At 42.6% G+C, this 26798-nt stretch overlaps 1 protein-coding gene across 1 annotated transcript in view; it reads left to right on the forward strand.

Annotated features, from left to right (window-relative positions):
• Window positions 1-2337: 2337 nt before the first annotated feature.
• Window positions 2338-26798, forward strand: part of Cand1 (Cullin-associated and neddylation-dissociated 1) — a 76333-nt gene continuing 51872 nt past the window's right edge. The window contains exons 1-6 of the mRNA XM_045743059.2: window positions 2338-2487; window positions 14869-15038; window positions 15909-16122; window positions 21347-21639; window positions 22558-22720; window positions 25700-25849. Coding sequence (XP_045599015.1) covers window positions 2446-2487; window positions 14869-15038; window positions 15909-16122; window positions 21347-21639; window positions 22558-22720; window positions 25700-25849 — 1032 coding nt within the window. The 5' untranslated portion in view covers window positions 2338-2445. The remainder of the gene's footprint in view (window positions 2488-14868; window positions 15039-15908; window positions 16123-21346; window positions 21640-22557; window positions 22721-25699; window positions 25850-26798) is intronic.

The following is a 26798-nucleotide window of genomic DNA, read 5'->3' on the forward strand; positions in this document are numbered from 1 at the left end:
AAATTAGGTATACACCTAAAAAAGGCTTTCGACAGAGTTCCACATAAGAGGTTGTTCTGGAAACTGGAAAATATTGGATGGGTGACAGGTAAGCTTCTAACATGGATGAAAATTTTTCTGACTGATAGAAAAATGAGGGCGGTGATCAGCGGCAATGTGTCGGACTGGAGAAATGTCACAAGTGGAGTACCACAGGGTTCAGTTCTTGCACCAGTGATGTTTATTGTCTACATAAATGATCTACCAGTTGGTATACAAAATTATATGAACATGTTTGCTGACGATGCTAAGATAATAGGAAGGATAAGAAACTAAGATGATTGTCATGCCCTTCAAGATGACCTGGACAAAATAAGTATATGGAACACCGCTTGGCAAATGGAATTTAATGTTAATAAATGCTATGTTATGGAATGTGGAATAGGAGAACATAAACCCCACACAACCTATATATTATGTGAGAAATCTTTAAAGAATTCTGATATTGAGAGAACGAGAGTTCTGAGAACGAAAGAGATCTAGGGGTGGTTCTAGATAGAAAACTATCACCTAAGGACCACATAAAGAATATTGTTCAAGGAGCCTATGCAATGCTTTCTAACTTCAGAATTGCTTTTAAATACATGGATGGCGATACACTACAGAAATTGTTCATGACTTTTGTTAGGCCAAAGCTAGAATATGCAGCTGTTGTGTGGTGCCCTTTTCTTAAGAAGCACATCAACAAACTGGAAAAGGTGCAAAGACATGCTACTAAGTGGCTTCCAGAACTGAAGGGCAAGAGCTACGAGGAGAGGTTAGAAGCATTAAATATGCCAAAACTGGAAGACAGAAGAAAAAGAGGTGATATGATCACTACATACAAAATAGTAACAGGAATTGATAAAATCGATAGGGAAGATTTCCTGAGACCTGGAACTTGAAGAACAAGAGGTCATAGATTTAAACTAGCTAAACACAGATGCCGAAGAAATATAAGAAAATTCACTTTCGCAAACAGAGTGGTACACGGTTGGAACAAGTTAGGTGAGAAGGTGGTGGCGGCCAAGACCGTCAGTACTTTCAAAGCGTTATATGACAAAGAGTGCTGGGAAGACGGGACACCACGAGCGTAGCTCTCATCCTGTAACTACACTTAGGTAATTACAGCAATGTGCTGCTACCCTATTTTATATGAGATATTACACAATGGGGATCAAGAACTAACTATAGGTTCAACCATTAAAATTAAAATTAAATTAAATTTTTTATTCAGAAAAGTACATACATAGATGATGAATTAACAAACATAATGTTGTATTTATAGCTAGAGCTAGTAAATACAAAACCTAAAGCCACTAATACGCTTAGCGTTTCGGGCAAGGTGTGGGGGGAAAACACTTAGACTAAAACTTAATAGTAACTGGGATTAAAATATAAATTGTGTTAGAAAAAGGAATAAAAAAAAAAGAGAAAACGTTGGGGAACATGGTTCCCCCTTTTCCATCTCACAGGGTGGTTAGTCATACATGGAATCTGGGGAGAAAATACCAGCCTCAATACAAATAAATCAACTATGACTAAAATTCAGGTGAGAACATAAAAATGTAAGGCTAATGATCTGTTACTCTCCACTAGCAAAATCTGGGAACTGCACAATAATATCTTCCAATATTCCTGAGTGTATGAAATAATTACAGAGCTCAAAGTACCTCATACCATTAGGTCTGAAGTCACTTATAACAGGGCAATCACATATATAGTGTTGGAGAGTATGTCCCAGCTCTTATTCACATAGTTTACAATTGGGATGTTTACTATTGGGGGATTCATTACCTGCAGCCACCAGTCATAGATATTGATATCCCATCCTAATTCTGGCAATTACAACATCACACTGTCGACTGTCTAGTGGATGTTTCATGCTGCCCCGTACATATAAATCTCGGTTCTAAACATGTCATAACTCTTTATACTCGTGCTTTCTGGCCTTTGTGTGTCAGTGACTGCTCTTCATCTTCCCTAATTTTCTGAAATGTTGCGGCTTTTACAGCAGGGATTGGAATGCCCATATCCACCTCAATTTCAGGTTCCTAGCATGTAGATTTAGCTGCCTTGTCTGTGTTGTTATGCTGGACAAGTCATATATGCGAGATGGTATATTTCAAAGTTGGCGCCATTCTCAGCAGCCAATCACAGCTGTTTGTTATTTGGTTGTGATCAATTAAGAAATGCACTTACAAAAATATTATACCTCTACCAAATAGCAGCCACTGGAACAATAAAATATATCCAAACACACGCCATTGATTGCAATAATCGTTAGAAAGCGGCCGAAGACGGCAGTAAATGACATAAATGTAGCGATCGCCATCACCGTTGGGAAATGCGTGTCATCGGCATCGAGGAGGAGGTCGGACAGAGCCCGTGAGATCTCGGCGATATTTCCCCACACAAACCGCGAAAATGGCGAGTGTTTCCTACCACATCGCCAATCTTCTGGAGAAGGTGAGCCTGGGAAGTGCGGCACGAAGAACTGCGGAAGAATTACCACTGTGGGAGGGAGATATGGGCGTGTGTTTGACAGTGGGTCAGGCAGGGAGGTCGGGAGGCAAGACTGTGTTTGGCTGATATTGTCACGGCAACTGGCCACCATCTCTCTATTTTACTCCTATTTTTAGCTTGGGTTATGGAGTGTGGAGGAGGAGGGAGTGGGAGTGGAGGAGGGAGGGGAAGGGGGGGGGGGGGGGGTGTGGAGCAGGGGAAGGTAGAGGCTGGACCCCAGAGCTGGAGCAAGTCTGGAAGGTGTCCTCTTGGATTTAGGGACATATTGTTCTGAGGCTCGAGGCTGGGAGTGTGTTGTGGGGTGTTGTGATGTGTGTGGACATTCATATGGGTGATGGTCTGAGGCTCGAGGCTGGGGTGTGTTGTGATGTGTGTGGACACTCATATGGGTGGTGGTCTGAGGCTCGAGGCTGGGGTGTGTTGTGATGTGTGTGGACACTCATATGGGTGATGGTCTGAGGCTCGAGGCTGGGGTGTGTTGTGATGTGTGTGGACACTCATATGGGTGATGGTCTGAGGCTCGAGGCTGGGGTGTGTTGTGATGTGTGTGGACACTCATATGGGTGATGGTCTGAGGCTCGAGGCTGGGGTGTGTTGTGATGTGTGTGGACACTCATGGGTAATGGTCTGAGGCTCGAGGCTGGGGTGTGTTGTGATGTGTGTGGACACTCATGGGTAATGGTCTGAGGCTCGAGGCTGGGGTGTGTTGTGATGTGTGTGGACACTCATACGGGTGATGGTCTGAGGCTCGAGGCTGGGGTGTGTTGTGATATGTGTAGACACTCATACGGGTGATGGTCTGAGGCTCGAGGCTGGGGTGTGTTGTGATGTGTGTGGACACTCATACGGGTGATGGTCTGAGGCTCGAGGCTGGGGTGTGTTGTGATGTGTGTAGACACTCATACGGGTGATGGTCTGAGGCTCGAGGCTGGGGTGTGTTGTGATGTGTGTGGACACTCATATGGGTGATGGTCTGAGGCTCGAGGCTGGGGTGTGTTGTGATGTGTGTGGACACTCATATGGGTGATGGGCTGAAGCTTACCAGAGGTTTAAAACAGCCATAGAATTAGGAGCAAGGAAGGAATCCTGCTCATATGTAGCATTCTTCCAAGAAAGGGAGTTGGAAATGAATGGTTGTCGAGGGCACTTGGTGTCAATTGCCGGCTGGAAAGATATTGCAAATCAAATTTGATTTGCAATATCTTTCATAGATAACTGGGAACACTTCTATGGAAGAAATGGAATGTATGCTCAAGATGGGGTGCATCTATCGAGGGCTGAGGTTGTTGTTGTTGCGAACTCGTTGAAACCAGTAGTTGGAGGCGTTTGTTTGGGTTTAAACTGTTAGTAGATAGTGGTATGGGAATAGATATGGAGGAAGGAGGTAATAAAAGTATGTGTTTGTGGGAGAAACAAATTGGCAAAAATGATAAGGGAAAGAGAAGGGCCTCAAAATAACAGTGCACTTAGGGTACAACCCGTTCTTGCACTTTCGTATAGTCAATATTGACTTATTAAATATGTGCATATGTGACATACTAAACATACTAGTTTACCTTGAAAAGCTTCATAGAAAACACCGACCTTACCTAACTTTCTTAGTACAGTATGTTAAGATAAGCATCTTACTGCTTCGTAATTACAATTATTACTTAACCTATTATAGGTATAGGTTATACCTATAATAGGTATATACCTTTTATAGGTATAGGTTAAGTAATAATTGTAATTACGAAGCAATAAGATGCTTATCTTAACATACTAAGGAGGTTAGGTAAGGTTGGTGTTTTCTATGAAGCTTTTCAAGGTAAACTAGTATGTTTAGTATGTCACATATGCACGTATTAAATAAGTCAATATTGACTGTAAGAAAGTGCGAGAACAGGTTGTAGAGTATATTACATTAACAGTAGAAGTCTAAGAAACAAACAATTTAAATGCTCTTGTCTGCACAGAAAGAATTGATATTATTGCACTTACCGAAACGTGGATGAATGTAGAAAATAGGGAACTATTAGGTGAATATCAAATAAATGGATTTAAACTGTTTCACACAGATATATTAGACGAGGAGGGGGGAGTAGCCATATACAGTATGTTAGCGAAAATTTGAAATGTAGTCTTAGAGGGAATCAAAACTGAGCCACATACAGAAACTATTTGGATAGAATTAAACGAAAGGACAAATAATCTTTTAATAGGAGTTATATACAGGCCACCAAACTTAGGATGGAAGTAATGCACTTATGGGATGAAATATCTAGAGCATCTAGATCTAGCAGTATTTGTGTCATGGGTGACTTTAATTTTAGTGGAATAAATTGGTCTAATAGAACAGGGAATAATAAAGCATATTTTCTATAATTAATTGACGATTGCTTTCTTAGTCAACACATTATGGAACCAATGCGGGAAAATAATAAATAATGTTTATTCAGGTAAGGTACATACATACAAGAGATTTTACAAAAATGGATAGATTTATAGATAGAGCTAGTACATACAATGCCTAAAGCCACTATTACGCAAAGCGTTTCGGGCAGATAATAATATTTTTTATTTCGGGCTAAAATAATATTTTAGATTTAGCGTTAACTAACAGGGACACACAAATTAATGACATCGAAATAGGGAGTGAGCTAGGGAACAGTGATCAGAAAGAAATAAGATTTAGCATAGAATGGAATAGATCTGTAAGAGAAAATTTTGTTAATTAAAGTGCCAGATTTTTGAAAAGCTGATTTCAGTTGCCTAAGAATCTTTTTGGGTCAAATAGATTGGAAAGTCATGGGCTTGGGGGGTGGGCCAGTCTTGAAGCGAGACATGAGCCCAGCGATTGGTGACGTAAAAGGGGATTTCGATGTGGATTCAAAATATCACTTATTTAAAAATATTCTAAGCAGAGCACAGGAACGTAGTATACCATACAAATTGAATAGATCGAATACTAATGACCCAAAGTGGATAACAAAGGATCAGAAGAACCTTATAGATAAAAAAAGAGCGTGGTACAAAAGGATTTAGAATGGGGAAATCAGTTTAGAGCAGGAATTTTTACAACTGGTTAGAAATGTTAAAAAAGAGATAAGGAAAGCAAAAAGAAACTATGAAGTTTGCATAGCAGGGCAAGCAAAGACAAATCCTAAAGTTTTTTTTCAGTTATATCGAGCAAAGACTGGGGAAAGGATAGGTCCATTAAAAACTGAGACAGGTCAAATAACGGATAATGACGAGGAGATGAGTAGTATTTGTAAGAAATATTTTATATCTGTATTTACTAAAGAAGAGCTTAATAATATGCCTTCAGCCGAACAAGTCTATGTGGGTGGGGACGAGGACAGGTTGACTAGTTTAGCAGTTACTAGGGAGGATGTAATTAAACAAATAATAAAACTCAAACGAAACAAATCCCCAGGGCCGGATGAAGTGTTTGCCAGGGTGCTTAAGGGGGCGTTATTCACAAAATATGCAAAAAATGAAAACTCGTTCAATTTCAATCAAACTTTTTTGATAAGTTGTATATGAAAAGGGTTTCATTTAGTCCAAGTCTCAGCATCGTAGCATAAATAGGAAGGATGAAAAAAAATATTGAATTGTGTCAAAAATTTTCAAAAATGGTCAAAAAAGATTATCAAACAAAAATGTCAACTGAAATCATGTCTATGACTCACAGGTATCACAATAGCATATATTAAAAACAAATTATAATTAGTTTTATTAATAAAAAATTTAGTTAAAAAAAAAGTCAAATTTTACTTTTTTTTTTTTTTAATTTTATCTCTCTCTTTTGTTTATGGGGCGATTTGCATGAAACTTGTACACCTGACTGCACGTAAGCCTATCTGTAAGGGTGCCAATTTTGGAGGAAATTGGTTGATGTCAACTTCAGCCACAGAGGGCAACACCTTAGACTTTATTTTTTACTTACTTGAAAGTTTGTTACTTGAACATGAATATCTTTTTCATTTTTTATGCAATTTACATGAAACTTACACATTATATATAAATTTTATGTTTCTAAAATCGTTTGCAAATGTTTTTATCTTGAGTTCTTTATTGACTTTATAATAGCAATAAACATGATGTATTTGCATAATTTTGGGGGGAACTTAGACTATTTGTATTAGGAAAACTAAAGACTTTTGGAAAATCTTTTGCTAGAGATCCTTTATTATATGTTAATGTGTCAGAAAAGTGTCATAGAATGATTATATCTGAAAGGTGTGGTTGTAAATTTACACTTGAAAATGTGTAAAATTCGTTGAAAAAAATAAAAAAATTAAAAATCTCCCTTACTATTTAGGCTACAGTGCTGAAACTTCGAACAATTGTAGCCCTTTTCATATACAACTAGTCAAAAATAATGATTCACACTAAATAACAACTTTAATATACCCGAATAACGCCCCCTTAAAGAATGCAAAGAGGAGCTTTGGGAGCCACTGTCTACCATATTTAATAAATCAATAGAGTCAGGCAGAGTGCCAGAGTCATGGAAGGTTGCTAATGTGGTACCAATTTTTAAGAAAGGAGATAGATCACTTGCATCAAACTATCGGCAAATTAGCCTAACGTCTATTGTGGGAAAGTTACTTGAATCGATAATTGCAAATACAATTTGTCTTCGTATTGAAAAACTTAAATTAATAAATGAGTCGCATCATGGTTTTACAAAAGGCCGTTCATGTTTAACAAATTTGCTATCTTTTTATTCCAGCATAGTACCATAAAGTACCTTGACTTTAGCAAAGCTTTTGATACAGTGCCACATGAAAGACTGATTAAAAAAATAAGAGGCTTATGGTATTGGGGGTGCTATATTAAGTTGGATTAGGGCATGGCTATTCCAAAGAAAACTGAGTTAGTATAAATGGGGTTAAGTCAGAGTGGGATAATGTAAGTGGAGTGCCTCAAGGCTCTGTCCTGGGACCTCTGTTGTTTATAATATATATAAATGATTTAGATTCAGGTTTGAGTAGCAACATTTGCAAATTTGCCGATGATACCAAAATCGGGAGGGAAATTAACACGGAAGACGACTCGCTATCACTTCAAGTTGATCTAAATAGGGTTTTGAAATAGTCAAAAGATTGGCAGATGCAGTTTAATGCTGATAAATGTAAAGTTCTGAGGCTAGGTAATGATGATAGTTACAAGATACGAGCTGAATGGTGTTGAGATTGCGAAGTCGGATTGCGAAAGGGATCTGGGAGTTATGATTAGTAAGAATTTAAAACCAAGGGATCAATGCATGAATGTTTGTAATAAGGCAAATAGGACACTGGGATTTATTAATCAAAGTGTTAGTAACAAGACACCTGGTGTTGTTCTTCAGCTATATCTTGCTCTGGTTAGGCCCCACTTAGATTATGCAGCTCAGTTTTGGTTGCTGTACTATAGAATGGATATAAATTCACTTGAACATGTCCAGCGTAGGATGACAGTTAATTCCCGAAATTAGAAATCTCTCATGTGAAGAAAGATTAACAAAGCTTAAATTGCATTCACTGGAAAGGCGAAGAGTTAGGGGTGACATGATAGAAGTTTACAAGTGGATGAATGGACATAACAAAGGGGATATTAATAGGGTATTAAAAGTATCAACACAAGACAGAACACGAAATAATGTCTATAAATTAAATAAGTTTAGATTTAGAAATGACTTGGGTAAATACAGGTTCACTAACAGAGTTGTTGATTTGTGGAACAAATTACCACGTAACGTGGTGGAGGTGGGGTCCCTCGATTGTTTCAAGCGTGGGTTGGACATGTATATGAGTGGGATTAGGTGGTTATAAATAGGAACTACCTCGCATGGGCCAATAGGCCTTCTGCAGTTACCTTTGTTCTTATGCTTGAGACTGGGATGTGTGTTGTGGGGTGTTGTGATGTGTGGACACTCATACGGTGATGGTCTGCAGCTTGAGGCTGGAATGTTCTTGCCTAATTGTGCTTGCGGGGGTTGAGCTTTGACTCTTTGGTCCCGCCTCTCAACCATCATTCAACTGGTGTACAGGTTCCTGAGCCTACTGGGCTCTATCATATCTACACTTGAAACTGTGTATGGAGTCTGCCTCCACCACATCACTGCTTAACCCTTAAACTGTGCATGGCATACATATACAACAGGACCTGATGGTACTATAAGTTCAATTTCTCAAACTTGCTAAAATGCTTTCAAATTTTGTGTGCGTAATCTACTGGCAAATCCTGCAACTATGTCTAAATGATCACAAACGTAACTTGAAAAATAAGAAAATAAAAAAAGTATAAAATTGAGTATTGAAATCTTCAGATTTTCAAATCTGCTGCAAAAATATTAAATAACACCAATTGTTCATTTGGTGTTATGCTCTCAGAATAGCGTATAATCTTCATTTTAATAGATTTAGAATATATGTTTTCAGTTTAGTTTGCTGTAAAAAAATGTCACTGTGGCATTTGAAATATGTGCCAAATTTAGACAAAAAAATGTATAACTCCTAACGTTTAGGGTTTATGAAAAATCCATTCTAATAGGATTGTAGAACAGACAGCCGTGCAAACTAAATGTAAACATTATGAGAATTGGTCAGAAACTGGATTTTTTTTTAAGCTGACTCAGAGTTGAAATTCTAGTTTTAGAGATAATTGAAGTTGAAGTTATAGACAATGAATAAGGTAGTTCTAATTCATTTATTTACTTGTATGTTTTAATTAATAAACATTGTTTGGCATTGTTTATTAACCGTACCATACTTGAATATGTGAAAAGTTGTAGGTCAATGTGTGTTGGAATGAAGTCAAGAAAAATAGCACCCAAAAAAAAAAATAGGGAAAATTATAATGATTTAGGGTATAAAGATCATGCTTTATATATAAGTGATAAAGCCCTAATCTTGTCCTTAATCATCAAAACAACCTAAAGAGAGAAAGAAAATAGAGTTTGAGATCTGTAAAAAATTTGCAAAAGAAAAGAAAAGAAAAAAATCAAAGTCCCAAGTTCTGCCAGGTGTGATCGATTTATTTGTTGACCAATTTCATTCGATGTTCACATTTTTAGGGTCGGATATGCACTCTCCAGGATGTAGAGGTTACAACAAAATCAGATAATAAGCAAAGGAGACCAAAAAAAAAAAAATCCCCTTAAAACAAATATTTTTTAGATATTGGTAAAAAAAGTAACAGTTATTAACATTGAGCAATGTATTTATATGATATATATATATCAAAATAAAGCATAATAACATACTTATTATTATTGGTGGTGTTATGTATTACTCAGCAATGCTATAAAGGCAGCAGCTTCATATCCACTTTGTGGACAATTCTTACTACTATTCTTTGTGCATCGTACAGGTGCTTGCTCTCTTTATTATTGCATTATCCCTCAGTTCCAGTTAATAGGAGCTGTTCTCCTTATCAAGAAAACATTCTTCTTTTTAAAAAAAATTGTCTAAAATACATTTTTGAAAATATTTTGATGAAAGTTTCATGATGCCAAAGCAAATAAGTAGGAGATACCAGTATGTCTAACATTTAATATTAAATTTCACATAATTCGAATATTTTTTTGCCCAGCCCCAGCTTATACCCTCATTTACAGCCCAGGCTGTAGCAGTGTAAGGGTTAATGCATTCCATTTGTTAACTACTCTGATACTGAAATAATTTTTCTAATGTCTCTGTGGCTCATTTGGGTACTTTTTTGGGTAAGTTTCCACCTGTCCCCCCTTGTTCGGGTTCCACCCGTGCTAAAGAGTTTGTCTTTGACGGCTGTGTGGACAGGGCTCGGGATTCGTAGTCCTAAGGTTCCGGGTTTGATCCCTGGCGGAGGCGGAACCAAATGGGCAGAGTTTCTTTCACCCTGAGGCCCCAAGAGAAAGCTCCCTACGAGGCTCCCTTTGGGGCCTCCCTACGAGGCCCCAAAGGGGCCTCGTAGCCTGGTGGATAGCACGCAGGACTCGTAATTCTGTGGCGCGGGTTCGATTCCCGCACGAGGCAGAAACAAATGGGCAAAGTTTCTTTCACCCTGAATGCCCCTGTTACCTAGCAGTAAATAGGTACCTGGGAGTTAGTCAGCTGTCACGGGCTGCTTCCTGGGGGTGGAGGCCTGGTCGAGGACTGGGCCGCGGGGACACTAAAAAGCCCCGAAATCATCTCAAGATAACCTCAAGATAACCTGATGCCTTTGTTCACCTAGCAGTAAATAGGTAGCTGGAAGTTAGACAGCTGCTATGGTCTGCTTCCTGGGGATGTATAACAGAAAAAGGAGGCCTAGTCGAGGACCAGGCTGCGGGGATGCTAAGCCCCGAAATCATCTGAAGATAACCTCAAGATCTCAAAATAACCCTGTCAATTCCCCAGAGAATTTTGTAGGTGGTTATCATGTCTCTTCCTCATTACTCTTCTGTTTTCCAGGGACATGAAGTTCAGCTCCCTTAGCCTTTCCTACTAGCTCTCACCTCTCAGTTCTGGGACTAGTCTGGTGACATACCTCTGAATCTTCTCTAACTTTGTCTGTAGGTGTGTGTTGTGGGGTGTGTGGGTACTCATGCAGCTGATGGTCCAAGGCACGAAGCTGGAATGTGTGTTATGGGGTGTTGTGGGGTGTGTGGGCACTCACACGGGTGATGGTCCGAGGCACGAGGCTGGGATGTGTGTTGTGGGGTGTGTGGGCACTCATACAGCTGATGGTCCGAGGCACGAGGCTGGAATGTGTGTTATGGGGTGTTGTGGGGTGTGTGGGCACTCGTGCAGCTGATGGTCCGAGGCACGAGACTGGGGTGTGTGTTGTGATGTGTGTGTGGGCACTCATACTGGTGATGGTCCAAGGCACGAGGCTGGGATGTGTGTTGTGGGGTGTTGTGGGGGTGTGTGGATGCACTCATATGGGTGATGGTCCGAGGCACGAGGCTGGGGTGTGTTGAGGGGTGTTGTGATGTGTGTGGACACTCATACAGGTGATGGTCCAAGGCTCGATGTTGGGGTGTGTGTTGTGGGGTGTTGTGATGTGTTCCCAGCACCTGTGATGCATTTTTGATAGACTAGCTGTGTGCTTGGCAACAATGTCTTCAGAATGGTAGTTGTAGCTGGGTAATGTTGTTGAGACCATTAACGATCAAAGTGAAAATTACTGTTTGTTAGGCTTTTATATTTGGGTTAACGTCGTATTATATGTTTAGAGTTAGACTGTACTTGGGTGTTTATACAACTCATTTTATAATTATTAAAAACTATCATTAGGTTAGTCTGGGGGTGGGTTAGGTATGTTTTAAAATCTGTCCGAGGCACGAAGCAGCCTGTATCTTTGTTGCATAAAAGAACAAAGCATTTGCAGATGCTTACACTTTGATTCTGTTTAAGAAAAAAATTCATTAGTTATAATATTAAATAATAATTCATTGTGTTGGGGAACAGGCAGCCATGGTAGGTAGGTATGTATGTATGAATGTAATGTAATGTATGTACAGTATATATGTATGTATGTACGTCCATCCGTTTGTATGTATGTATATATGTACTCATCTAGTTGTGCTTGCGGGGATTGAGCTTTGGCTCTTTGGTCCTGTATCTCAACTGTCAATCAACTGGTGTACAGATTCCTGAACTTCTTGAGCTCCATCATATCTACATTTGAAACTGTATAGAGTCTGCCTCCACCACATCACTTCCTAGTGCATTTCATTTACTAACTACTCAGTACTTTCTAATGTCTGTGGCTCATTTGGGTACTCAGCTTCCGCCTGTGTCCCCTTGTGCATGTAACTCCCCATGTTAAATAATCCATCCTTGTCTATCCTGTCAATTCCCTTGAGAATTTTGTATGTGGTGGTGATGTCTCCTCAAGAGTTATTGCATTGTCAATGCTATATTAAATGACATTTTCTGGGGGGAGCCCCTTTGGCTCCCTGGAGCTATCCAGGCTGATATGGCTAATGTTAGACGTTGGCGTATGGAGTTCTTTAGGCCTACTGAGGACCACGTGACCACGAGCACCACGAGCCAGAACCTGGCTCCCTCAGAAATGCACAAGGAGCAATGGTATATAGAAACCCCCGTGTGGTTGGAAGCATTCTATGTCTCCCATTGACCGGGTCAGGCACCCAGAAAGGTAAGCATCCCAAAACAAACCCCTATTCTGGTTAAGAAATTGCTACTTAATTAATGCCAAATTAATGGACTTAGTCCATTAATTTCCCTAACAAAAACGAGCTAACGAGCATGACGTCACCAAGTCGCCACGCTGCCGTCTGCGCAGCTTCCCCCCCTCCCCTGGAGGGAGAAGGGGGAGCCCCTGACTCTCGCGCCGGCTACCCAAGACCCCAGTTCTGAGGCTGATGCGCTAGGCATCGGGTTGGAGTGCTTCATGCTCTCCTTCGGGGCCAGGGTTTCTGCTCTTTTGGTTCTCATGATAGGTTTGTTCGCTTGCAGCCATCTTCTTTTCTGGCGAAAACTGCCACCGCAGCTTTCCGGAGGGGTCCTTGAGTTGTTGATGCTTGGTTGGTCTGGCCGGGGGTGCATCATGTGTTGTGTTCGGTGGCGGTGCTTCCCCGTTCTTTGCGTGCCATGACTGCTGTGACCGGGGTCACGCTTTGGGTTGCTTCGGTTGCCCTTTTAACCTGTTCCAGGGTGCGGTTCTCTCGGGTCATCTGTGGGGTGGTTCGGTCCACCCAGCCTGCAGTCTATCCTCATGCCCACAACGTTCGTAGGTTGGCTACGCTTTCCTTCGTTGAAGTTCCTCGGCCTTGTCGGGCCCATGTGGCCTTGGGTTGTGAGTGTGGCGTTGGGGAGTGAGTGACATACGCCTTCTGGGTAGGTCCCTCTTGTTTTCGTCTTTAGGTAGGTAGCTCCGGGGAGCTGACAGGGCTTCCCCCAGAAAACTAGCATTGAATGTACATTAATAAAACACCATTTTCTGGGTGAGACCCGGAGGCTCTCCGGCAACCCTCCCTCCCTCCGGTTGGCGGTTTTTCGTGTGCTTTGATGTCCAGCCTCAGAACTAGGGTCTTGGGTTACCTTGGGTTACCAATAGGGGTTTGTTTTGGGATGCTTACCTTTCTGGGTACCTGTTCCCGGTCGATGGGAGACATAGAATGCTTCCAACCACACAGGGATTTCTAAAGGCCATTGCTCATCGTGCTTCTTTGAAGGGTGCGAGGTTTTGGCTCGTGGTCCCTGGTAGGCCTAAAGAACTCCATACACATGACTGATGCCAAAGTCTGACATTAGCAATATCAGCCTGGATAGCTCCAGGCTGATAATAATCAGAAAATGGCGTTTCATTACATTCAACGCTGGTTTTTTATACATTGTCAATGCTGTATTAATGACAAAGCATTACAAGTCTTTACTATTTATACTTCACTCAATCTGGTCATAAACCTGAATGTATTCATATGACAGTACTATTATGACAGTACTATTGATCTTGCTTAGAGTGTCATGATTTACCTTTAGGTAACAGCTGGGCAACAAGATATCGTTGGTATGACCAAGTTACTTTCACCATGTGTGATATAATTTGTATTGTGTTTTGAGTTGAATTTGGATCATTAGCTATCACTAGTCTTAATGCTCAAAATATTTTTAGTTGTGATCTTGTCACTGATAATGATATGATACTGGCCTATACTGCTTGAATACAGTCCCCTGGTGCACTGTGTGGCTTGAATACAGTCCCCATTGTGCACTGTGTGGCTTGAATACAGTCCCCATGGTGCACTGTGTGGCTTGAATACAGTCCCCATGGTGCACGGTGTGGCTTGAATACAGTCCCCATGGTGCACGGTGTGGCTTGAATACAGTCCCCTGGTGCACTGTGTGGCTTGAATACAGTCCCATGGCGCACTGTGTGGTTTGAATACAGTTCCATGGTGCACGGTGTGGCTTGAATACAGACCCATGGTGCACGGTGTGGCTTGAATACAGTCCCCCATGGTGCACTGTGTGGCTTGAATACAGTCCCATGGCGCACTGTGTGGTTTGAATACAGTTCCATGGTGCACTGTGTGGCTTGAATACAGTTCCATGGTGCACTGTGTGGCTTGAATACAGTTCCATGGCGCACTGTGTGGTTTGAATACAGTCCCATGGTGCACTGTGTGGCTTGAATACAGACCCATGGTGCACTGTGTGGCTTGAATACAGACCCATGGTGCACGGTGTGGCTTGAATACAGTCCCATGGTGCACTGTGTGGCTTGAATACAGTCCCCATGGTGCACTGTGTGGCTTGAATACAGACCCATGGTGCACTGTGTGGCTTCAATACTGTCCCTTGGTGCAGTGTTTTTTGTGTGTGCAGATTTGGAATATAAAGTTATTTTGTATGTATTATTTTGCAGATGACCAGCACAGACAAAGATTATCGTTTTATGGCCACAAATGATTTGATGACAGAATTACAAAAAGATTCAATCAAGTTAGATGATGACTCCGAGCGCAAAGTTGTCAGAATGTTGCTCAGGTTATTGGAGGATAAGAACGGGGAGGTGCAGAACCTGGCTGTCAAGTGGTGAGTGTTGTTTACGTGTTACTATCCTCATTACTGAAATAGTGTTTAAAAAGACATGAATATGTGAAACTGCGGAGTCTATTGGCCCGTGCAAGGCAGTCAGTTCCTGTTTATAAGTGTCCAGCTAACTCATGTAATGTGTTTGTTTAACCCATTTGTGTGGCCAATATAAAGTCAATTTCAAAAAATGAATACTGTACCATTTTGTGTATGCTTGCTGAAGGAGCTAGAAATGTTTCTATTTAAGAATTGCACATTTAAAGTACAGTACAGTAATTTATTATAGTACTCTACAGTCCATGAAAATGCAGCATTGTAGCTGGTTAAGTAAACATATGATATTGTAGTAGTAGGCATCTGTCAATCCCATGGGATTATGGAGTTGTGTCCTGTGTGTCTGGTTGGGTGTAAGTCTGGTTGGGTGTAAGTCTGCTGTGGCTGTTAAGACTAACCCGAGAACGGCAGTCCCAACCAAAGCAAGTGCAGATAAACGCCAAAGCGGCTGCATCCGTCAGTTGTTGAGACTTTCCCTGAAGTCTTTTTTCCTCCGCCTGAATCTTCAGTTTGCTCTCGAATTGCTGGAGTCCCTTCTGCACTTTGCATCTCCAGGCTGATCTGTCCGCAGCTGCTGCCTTCCAAGTGTCGATGTTGATGTTCAGCTGCTTGAGGTTGTGTTTGCAATCGTCTTTGAACTGTTGCTGGGGCCTTCTGGTGGGCCTCTTTCCTGATGCCAATTCTCCATATAAGATACTGTATTTCCTGACATTTAACATAGGAAATATAGAAATTGGTTAGATGATCTAATAATTATTTCATTTTTTTAAAATGCATAATTGGAAAATTAAATGTATATTTTTTGTAATATTTCAGTTTGGGGCCATTGGTAAACAAAGTGAAAGAGTTCCATGTGTATTCTATCGTGGAGTCATTGTGCGACCACATGGTGAGTGAACGGGAGCAGCTACGAGACATGTCCTCATTGGCCCTTAAGACTGTCATAAATGAACTTCCGGCATCATCGACAGCGCTAGTGGCCAACATCTGCAAGAGAGTTACCGACAGATTATCAGAGGCTATTGTCAGGGTTGGTTTGCTGTGTTTAATGTTACGCACTTCTTAACTCTGTACTGTACTTGCAATTGTTTGTGGAGTTAGCTACCATCTTGGCAGATCCAGTTCTTTGCTACTTACTAGCTGTAAACTTGATGCACATGTATGTTCCTGCTTTAATGGTTTTCCCCATCCTCTTTCACACATAGCCAAACATTGAATTGTTGCATGATGTGGCTTATACCACAGCCAAAATTATTCAAAAAATTTACATGGTCGGTAACTGCCCATCTTTGTCAACTACCCAGCCTGAACCTATCAAGCAATGTTGCACATGCTGATTCTCCATTTGGAATTAATTTGTGTCAGCCTTAAATTCAATATTTTTTAATTTAGATATATGCAGTGAGGAAAGGGGAACACTAGTTGGTGAAATATCCAAAGTAAAGCTCCTATGACATGATATTTTTGTCAACGTTATATGGATATCCTGTAATATTTAGAGTCGAACATGGCCTGGAGTACACACACCCCATTTACTGTTGCCTTGCACAGTGTTGGTTCACTGTAGTGCTCTCTCTCACAAATATTAGATAGCTCTTTACAGTAATGTTGAATGTCTCGGCTCAGATGTGAGTTGGAGTGGGTAGTGTGGCGTGTCTGGGATGCTGTCCTCTACATGCATTATTAGTTCAGTAACTCAGTTAACCTTAAGTGTTGGTCTAGGTAAATATAGTGCTGTAATGATATCAGGAATGCATTCCCCACAGGTACTTTATGAAATGATTTCTCATGTGCTGATCCAGCTTCCAAAATTTCAAAATGTCCATTACATTCATATAAGGGCTATTATAGGCATATTAACATAATGTACAAAGGGGCATTTATAATGAAAATAGTCACTTGGCAATAACCACAATAGTCTTAGGAAACACACGGTGATGGACTTCATTGTAAGGATTAAGTGTAACTATGAACAAAACAAAAGGTATGGTGGAAGATGGGAAGAAAACTGGATGACATGAATATAGTTCACTGAGCAGTGAGTAGGTACTTCTTAGGAGTTAGTCAGCTTGTTATGGGGTTGCATCCTTGGTGGGGTCAGTAGTTCAACCGGGGGGGTGGGGGGAGTTCCTGAAGGCAGTTTTGATGTTAGCCAGCCTCGCATATGCTGCAGATGTTATTCTTTTGATGTGGGCTTCAGGAGACAGGGTTGGTGTGATATTAACTCTCAGATCTTTCTCTCTATCTGTTTCATGAAGGACTTCCTCCCCCATTCAGTATCCTGTGTCTGGTCTCCTGTTTCCACTGCCTAGTTTCATTACCTTACATTTACTCGGGCTGAACCTTAATAGCCATTTGTTGGACCATTCATTCAGTCTGTTTAGGTCATCTTGTAGCCTCATACTATCTTCCTCCGTCTTAAGCCTCCTCATAATTGCATCATCAGCAAACAATGAGAGGAATGATTCTATATCATCTGGAAGATCATTTACATATGCAGTATAGGAAACATGGGTCCAAGGACTGAATCCTGTGGGACTCCACAGGTGACATCTCGCCAATCTGAGACCTCGCCCCTCACAGGGGCACCCTTAACAGGGTGTTAGGGGATGAGTGTGAGCAACACATGATACATGGTAAGGAACAAAATTGGGAGGCAGCCATTGTTAGGAAGGAGTGTATGTATGTATGTATATGTACTGTATAAGATCATTTATGAGGAGCGCTGTATTCCTGATCACTATGAAGTGGTGTGGTGGTGCTGTGGATGACAGCCGGAGTGTGGTGGTGCTGTGGATGACAGCTGGAGTGTGGTGGTGCTGTGGATGACAGCCAGAGTGTGGTGGTGCTGTGGATGACAGCCGGAGTGTGGTGGTGCTGTGGATGACAGCCGGAGTGTGGCGGTGCTGTGGATGACAGCCGGAGTGTGGTGGTGCTGTGGATGACAGCCAGAGTGTGGTGGTGCTGTGGATGACTGCTGGAGTGTGGTGGTGCTGTGGATGACAGCCAGAGTGTGGTGGTGCTGTGGATGACAGCCGGAGTGTGGTGGTGCTGTGGATGACAGCCAGAGTGTGGTGGTGCTGTGGATGACAGCCAGAGTGTGGTGGTGCTGTGGATGACAGCCAGAGTGTGGTGGTGCTGTGGATGACAGCCAGAGTGTGGTGGTGCTGTGGATGACAGCCAGAGTGTGGTGGTGCTGTGGATGACTGCTGGAGTGTGGTGGTGCTGTGGATGACAGCCGGAGTGTGGTGGTGCTGTGGATGACAGCCAGAGTGTGGTGGTGCTGTGGATGACAGCCAGAGTGTGGTGGTGCTGTGGATGACAGCCAGAGTGTGGTGGTGCTGTGGATGACTGCTGGAGTGTGGTGGTGCTGTGGATGACAGCCGGAGTGTGGTGGTGCTGTGGATGACAGCCGGAGTGTGGTGGTGCTGTGGATGACAGCCAGAGTGTGGTGGTGCTGTGGATGACAGCCAGAGTGGTGGTGCTGTGGATGACAGCCAGAGTGGTGGTGCTGTGGATGACAGCCAGAGTGTGGTGGTACTGTGGATGACAGCCAGAGTGGTGGTGCTGTGGATGACAGCCGGAGTGTGGTGGTGCTGTGGATGACAGCCAGAGTGTGGTGGTGCTGTGGATGACTGCTGGAGTGTGGTGGTGCTGTGGATGACAGCCAGAGTGTGGTGGTGCTGTGGATGACAGCCGGAGTGTGGTGGTGCTGTGGATGACAGCCAGAGTGTGGTGGTGCTGTGGATGACAGCCAGAGTGTGGTGGTGCTGTGGATGACAGCCAGAGTGTGGTGGTGCTGTGGAAGACAGCCGGAGTGTGGTGGTGCTGTGGATGACAGCCAGAGTGTGGTGGTGCTGTGGATGACAGCCAGAGTGTGGTGGTGCTGTGGATGACAGCCAGTGTGTGGTGGTGCTGTGGATGACAGCCAGAGTGTGGTGGTGCTGTGGATGACAGCTAGAGTGTGGTGGTGCTGTGGATGACAGCCAGAATGTGGTGGTGCTGTGGATGACTGCTGGAGTGTGGTGGTGCTGTGGATGACAGCCAGAATGTGGTGGTGCTGTGGATGACAGCCGGAGTGTGGTGGTGCTGTGGATGACAGCCAGAGTGTGGTGGTGCTGTGGATGACTGCTGGAGTGTGGTGGTGCTGTGGATGACAGCTGGAGTGTGGTGGTGCTGTGGATGACAGCCAGAGTGTGGTGGTGCTGTGGATGACAGCCAGAGTGGAGGTGCTGTGGATGACTGCTGGAGTGTGGTGGTGCTGTGGATGACAGCCAGAGTGGTGGTGCTGTGGATGACTGCTGGAGTGTGGTGGTGCTGTGGATGACAGCCAGAGTGTGGTGGTGCTGTGGATGACAGCCGGAGTGTGGTGGTGCTGTGGATGACAGCCGGAGTGTGGTGGTGCTGTGGATGACAGCCAGAGTGTAGTGGTGCTGTGGATGACAGCCAGAGTGTGGTGGTGCTGTGGATGACAGCCAGAGTGGTGGTGCTGTGGATGACAGCCAGAGTGTGGTGGTACTGTGGATGACAGCCAGAGTGGTGGTGCTGTGGATGACAGCCGGAGTGTGGTGGTGCTGTGGATGACAGCCAGAGTGTGGTGGTGCTGTGGATGACTGCTGGAGTGTGGTGGTGCTGTGGATGACAGCCGGAGTGTGGTGGTGCTGTGGATGACAGCCAGAGTGTGGTGGTGCTGTGGATGACAGCCAGAGTGTGGTGGTGCTGTGGATGACAGCCGGAGTGTGGTGGTGCTGTGGATGACAGCCAGAGTGTGGTGGTGCTGTGGATGACAGCCGGAGTGTGGTGGTGCTGTGGATGACAGCCAGAGTGTGGTGGTGCTGTGGATGACAGCCAGAGTGTGGTGGTGCTGTGGATGACAGCCAGAGTGTGGTGGTGCTGTGGATGACAGCCAGAGTGTGGTGGTGCTGTGGATGACAGCCAGTGTGTGGTGGTGCTGTGGATGACAGCCAGAGTGTGGTGGTGCTGTGGATGACAGCCAGAGTGTGGTGGTGCTGTGGATGACAGCCGGAGTGTGGTGGTGCTGTGGATGACTGCTGGAGTGTGGTGGTGCTGTGGATGACAGCCAGAATGTGGTGGTGCTGTGGATGACAGCCGGAGTGTGGTGGTGCTGTGGATGACAGCCAGAGTGTGGTGGTGCTGTGGATGACTGCTGGAGTGTGGTGGTGCTGTGGATGACAGCTGGAGTGTGGTGGTGCTGTGGATGACAGCCAGAGTGTGGTGGTGCTGTGGATGACAGCCAGAGTGGTGGTGCTGTGGATGACAGCCAGAGTGTGGTGGTGCTGTGGATGACGGCCAGAGTGGTGGTGCTGTGGATGACAGCTGGAGTGTGGTGGTGCTGTGGATGACTGCTGGAGTGTGGTGGTGCTGTGGATGACTGCTGGAGTGTGGTGGTGCTGTGGATGACAGCTGGAGTGTGGTGGTGCTGTGGAAGACAGCTGGAGTGTGGTGGTGCTGTGGATGACAGCTGGAGTGTGGTGGTGCTGTGGATGACAGCTGGAGTGTGGTGGTGCTGTGGATGACTGCTGGAGTGTGGTGGTGCTGTGGATGACAGCTGGAGTGTGGTGGTGCTGTGGATGACAGCCAGAGTGTGGTGGTGCTGTGGATGACAGCCAGAGTGTGGTGGTGCTGTGGATGACAGCTGGAGTGTGGTGGTACTGTGGATGACAGCCGGAGTGTGGTGGTGCTGTGGATGACTGCTGGAGTGTGGTGGTGCTTATCTGTGCTGCTGCAATAGTGTAAATAATGTACTGAATATATGAGTAATATTTTTTAAATTGCTGTAACCTTTCACTATACAGTATTCACTCTTTGCTTTCTCTTGGCTAATGTCTCCTACCCCACGAGAGTGGGAAACAGGATAATGGTAACATCTCAATGATGCGTAATGGTATTTGTAACAAATTATCCTTGTATATGGAGTTATTAATGTTTAGCCTCATCACACTTGTTAAGAAATAGTTTTTAAATGTGGTTATGATTGTAAACTTGTAGATTTGTTAGTTGTTGTATTGTAAATACAGTATTTGTATACAATATATATATTAATTTTCTAAGTTTTATAACGTGTTATATCATTTAAGTATAATAGTTAGTGCCTTATGGTATGTAAATATATTTTGTCTTTTAGTGTATAGTACACTTGACAAAATAATGGTATATATATATCATCCAGTCTGTAGGTAACTATTAAACTGCAGTTTGTGACAAAATTGTGATGTGTGTTATATCTTCCTCAGCAAGAAGATGTAAGTGTCCAACTGGAGGCTCTAGACATCTTGGGTGACCTTCTAGCGCGCTTCGGCTCTCTTCTTATCTCCTTCCATCCTAATATATTAGATGCGCTGCTACCACAGCTGGCTTCGCCCCGTCTCGCCGTCAGAAAGCGTACAATAGTTGCCCTTAGTCACCTGGTGGTGTCATGTTCGCCGCAGATATATGCAAGACTTATGGATTTTTTGATTGATGAACTAGCTAAGAACTCGTCAATGTCTACCACGAGAACGTATATCCAGTGTATCGCGGCAATTAGGTAGGATTTGTGGAATTTGTATGCTGCTTGATCACTTTTGCAGACCTGTGTAAATATGATTTTTCAATCTATGCCCATTATGTAGTTCCGAAAACCTTCTTGTAAATAATGTAATCTGCTGCTTTTCTTTGTGTTGCAGGTTATCAGTTATTGAACATTCTTTACAAGCATCTTATGAACCATCCTCTCCAAATGTTCAGGCTATTTATAATGTGTGTCTCTTGATTCACTACTACCCTGCACCTCATATCTCTAGCGTTGATACACTGTACAATCCTATATCTCTTGCCTCGGTGCACAGTACCATCCCACATCTCTGGACTTGGCTTGCTCAGCTACCTTTTTATCCCTTGGTTTCCTTGTGATTGTTGAAGGAGTGAGTGCCGTTGCAGGTCAGTGTTGACCTGGCCTCCTGGTTGACCCCCCCACATCACTTGCTTCACCCACGTGACTATTGCCTTAAGACCTAAGCCATTTTTCCTACACAATGCATTTTTTTTTTTGTCTCTTATGCCTCCTTACCTCTAGGCAATGCAAAATATTTGTGTTGATTTATAAATTTGTTATCTCTCTTGTTATGAATTGTTGTGGTTTAGCAATTCTAGATAAGTTTTATTTTTCTTTGCTTTGTGAGTCATTGTGATTACAAGAAACCTGTGCTTGCCTAGTTGAGCCTACAGGCAGCAAGATCAATCTGCAAAATCTTGCCTCGTAGCTGATGTACCAGGTGTACTGATGGCTCCTAAAATTTCAGTACAGTATTGTACCTATCACTCTGTCTGTATTTTGAAGGGAAAAGCCAGTGGATGGTTCTGTGGGGGCACTTTATAATAATATAGTTTATTAAATGTAATTGTGAAAGATACTTTTTTTCCTTTTGCCACTAATGGATTCAATAACGTTTGATAATGGTTGCAGTCGGCAGGCAGGTCACAGGTTTGGAGAGTACTTGGAGCGCGTGATGCCGCTGATTGTTCAGTATGTTGCGGTGGATGATGATGAACTGCGCGAGTATTGCATTTCTGCGTGCGAAGCCTTCACACTCCGCTGCCCTAAGGAAATCACTCATCATCTACCCACAGTATGTATGGTTGCTTGCACATCCTCTTGGAGATTGGTGTCTTCTCACTGTTTATATATAATGTATATAGAGGATTTCACTCTGCTGCCCTGAAGATATCAATCATCATCCACCCATGGTAGGGTTTCCCAATGTCGGGGGCAAGGACCCCTGGGTTTATTGAGGTCACCTTAGGTTAACGACGCCTTTTCCAGGATGCATCTCATAACATTGACCAACTCCCAGGTACTTACTGGTATTTATTGCTCGGTGAACAGAAGCATCAGATTTGAGGAAATGTGCTCAAACATCCCCTCAATCTTAGGAATTGAACAACGGGTACAATCAGTTAGAAGTCTACTGTGCTAACCTCTGCACTGAAGAATATGTATGGCCTCTGGTACCACCTTGGAGATTGCACAGATCGATTAAATCACATTAATGTGATGTATTGATGATAAAATCAGTAGGAGCCACGAGGAGGAGAATATAAACCTGCAAGGGAGCCGGTCGGCCGAGCGGACAGCACGCTGGACTTGTGATCCTGTGGTCCTGGGTTCGATCCCAGGCGCCGGTGAGAAACAATGGGCAGAGTTTCTTTCACCCTATGCCCTGTTACCTAGCAGTAAATAGGTACCTGGGTGTTAGTCAGCTGTCACGGGCTGCTTCCTGGGGGTGGAGGCCTGGTCGAGGACCGGGCCGCGGGGACACTAAAAATCCCCGAAATCATCTCGAGATAACCTCAAGATAACCCTAAAGTACTACACCTTGACTCAGTAAAAGCAATGCAACCTGGGATTCAGCTGAATCCACAAGGGGTCTTGAGGCTCCCAACTGGAACTCAAACCAGGGGTTTCACACACATCCCCCCGTGCTCTGTGGCTTGTGGTCAAATAGTTCAACACCTACGCTTTACCTCTCATCAAATGCACAATGAAATTACATTGACATGATGTATTAGTGTGAAAATCAGGAGGGGCCATAAGGAAAATTTGAACCCGCTCACATGGTACTTACAAGATAGCGCCCTAAACCACTACACCATGATACCGTAAAAACAATGCAGCCTGCTTTTGCAAAGTTCAAACATAGATGGATGAGGTAAAACACTTTAGTTAAGGGTTATAATAAAGCGTAAGATGCCAGATATTGTTGACTAGCAGAGATAAAACTGGAAGATAAAGCATCAAACGAGGTGTTATTCACAAGAAGCTAATCATTTGCTGATGACAGAAAAATGAGAAAAGGTGAAGGTATTGCTGCCCTGGAAAAGGAACGACTAAAGGTAAGAGAATTAATTGTTCTCTTACCTTTAGTAAGAGAACTAATTAATTATTAATTGTTCAATCTGTATCGAGAAGTCGACATTGTGGCACTAGAGTTCTGCAGTCGGGATGATAAACTGATAAACATTACTGCCTACTGTACATATGGACATGAGAAGAGCTAGATGACAAAAGAGAAGGTTTTATAATCAAGAAAGATTCTGTTTTATATTATTCCTTGGACAGCGGTTATAGCAAAATGATCATTCCTGCATATGCGCAAAAAATTAAAGTGATTACAAAAAAAAATTCCATCATAGAAATATTAATTTGTATTCAAAATGTAAGAATAACATGAAAATAAGTAAATATTTATCATTATACAGTACTTGGTGGTGGCACTGTGAAATTTTGCGGTCTGGCTGTGTGGTCTGGCGTCTGTCAACACACAATGCCCGACTTTGCTAACACTGAGGTATGCCAGACACGACTCCTGTGTTACCCTTTAGATGTTTTTCTGATTGTTTATCACTTGTTCCTCTTTATTTACAAGGGTGTGTGTTGAATAACCTGATAAATCACATCAAATGTGATACTGTTTCAATTGATGATTGGTTTATCTGGTACAGTATACTCCATTACAGCCATATAGAGTACTGAAAAGGTTATGAACATAATATACAATGATGTTGGACTCCGGGCAATGACATACGTCTTAATTGGCACCATATCGGGGAGAGTGCTGATTGAAAGAAAGGTGTACTCCAGTGTGCCTCCCGCAAATGACGACAGTCACCTATTACACATACCGCATGATAATTGTTCAATTGATGATTGTTTTACCTGGTATACCTGGTACAGGTATATGGTTTTACCTGGTACAACCATACCGAGTTGTGAAAACCATATGAACATCATTAGTGTGCATATCATGTAATTATGATGGAATTTTATACGATGACCGCATTCACCAAGTAACATTCATGACGATAACCTCATTCACAGTGGAATGTAACCATTAATTTTTTTTTCATAGGTCAAGGTAAACTGCAATACGTCCACGGAGAGCTGTTATATCATTATTTGCATCATACATACTAAACCCAGACAATACTTGTTTAAATCGTAATATGACGATAACTTCTTTACCCTGAGAATCAGCATATTGATGATAACCACTGTCTAAGGGTTAACAGCAGGTGAAGATAAATCATGATTAATGATGTTTGGTGACTTTAATTTAAAATCAATAGACTGGGAAGCCTGTGAAGTTAGAAAGGAGGACTTTTGGTCCAACTGATTTGTAAACTTCATCCTTCAGATTTTCACGTATCCAAATTTTTAAAAAGAGGCCACAAGAATGAGAAGAAGGGGGATGCTTTACTAATGCAGGATTTGATATTTACGTGGAAAGGCGAAGAAATATTTGACATTTGGTGATATATTTTTAAGATAGGCTCAATCTCTCCCTAAGGGCTTTGTATTATAGTATTTTGTGACTTCTGGAAATACTGTAGTTTTCCAGCTTGCACTCTGTGTAAAGTATATGGTACACACCGGGCTTGGGAAGTAATAAAACTCATGAACCCACTCCAGGTGTACTCCAGTGAGTACAGTATTTTATACCAGGAACGCTTCCTTCTATAAAATCGATATTCTGTTGGTTACGATTTTGAAATGGAAGTTGACAACCATTGAAGATCTGGTCTGAGATGTTTTGGTTTGATAATTTCAGATAGTTGAAATGTGCCTCAAGTATATTACACACGACCCCAACTACAATTACGACGACTACGAAGATGACGAAGGTCAGATGGACATGGACGAAGACGACGACGGCGAGGAGGATGATGAATATTCTGACGACGACGACATGTCGTGGAAGGCGAGTTTCTTTCTTAGTGTTTTATTTCCATTTCTTTTGGTGGGAGATTGGTAGAGTTAGAAGATGGTGTATATATATATATATACATGTGTGTTTTGTTATACTTTGTGGTCTATTGGGTTTATGTTGCTGGTAGACTCTGTATTTCACCAAGTTTTTGAGAGTAATAATGATGACTGCTTTATACACACAACCTTTGGAGCAAGTAGACTCATTTGAAAATATGAATTGTTAAAGTAAATGTTTGTTGAATGTAACAATACAGTAATAGTGTGATGAACAACAAGAATGGTGTCAATAGTAACAGGAATAGTGTCAGTAGTAACAGGAATAGTGTCAGTAGTAACAGGAATAGTGTCAGTAGTAACAGGAATAGTGTCAGTAGTAACAGGAATAGTGTCAGTAGTAACAGGAATAGTGTCAGTAGTAACAGGAATAGTGTCAGTAGTAACAGGAATAGTGTCAGTAGTAACAGGAATAGTGTCAGTAGTAACAGACAGGAATAGTGTCAGTAGTAACAGGAATAGTGTCAGTAGTAACAGGAATAGTGTAAGTAGTAACAGGAATAGTGTCAGTAGTAACAGACAGGAATAGTGTCAGTAGTAACAGAAATATTGGCAATAGTAACAGGAATATGGACAATAGTAATAAGAATAGTTGCACAAAAGAAATGACACTTAACGTGATATATGCAGCATAACAAGAAAATCAATTGGAGCGCTGCGATGGCTGGAACCAGATGTTGGAGCACTTCGGAATCTCTGCTTGTACTCGCCTAATTGTGCTTGCAAGGGTTGAGCTCTGGCTCCTTGGTCTAGCCTCTCAACTGTGAATCAACTGATGTACAGATTCCTGAGCCTTCTGGGCTCTATCATAGCTACATTTGAAACTGTGTATGGAGTCAGCCTCCACCACATCACTGCCTAATGCATTCCATAATGGTATGTAT

The sequence above is a fragment of the Procambarus clarkii genome, chromosome 31, assembly GCF_040958095.1.
Source record: "Procambarus clarkii isolate CNS0578487 chromosome 31, FALCON_Pclarkii_2.0, whole genome shotgun sequence".
NCBI classification, from domain to species: Eukaryota; Metazoa; Arthropoda; class Malacostraca; order Decapoda; family Cambaridae; genus Procambarus; species Procambarus clarkii.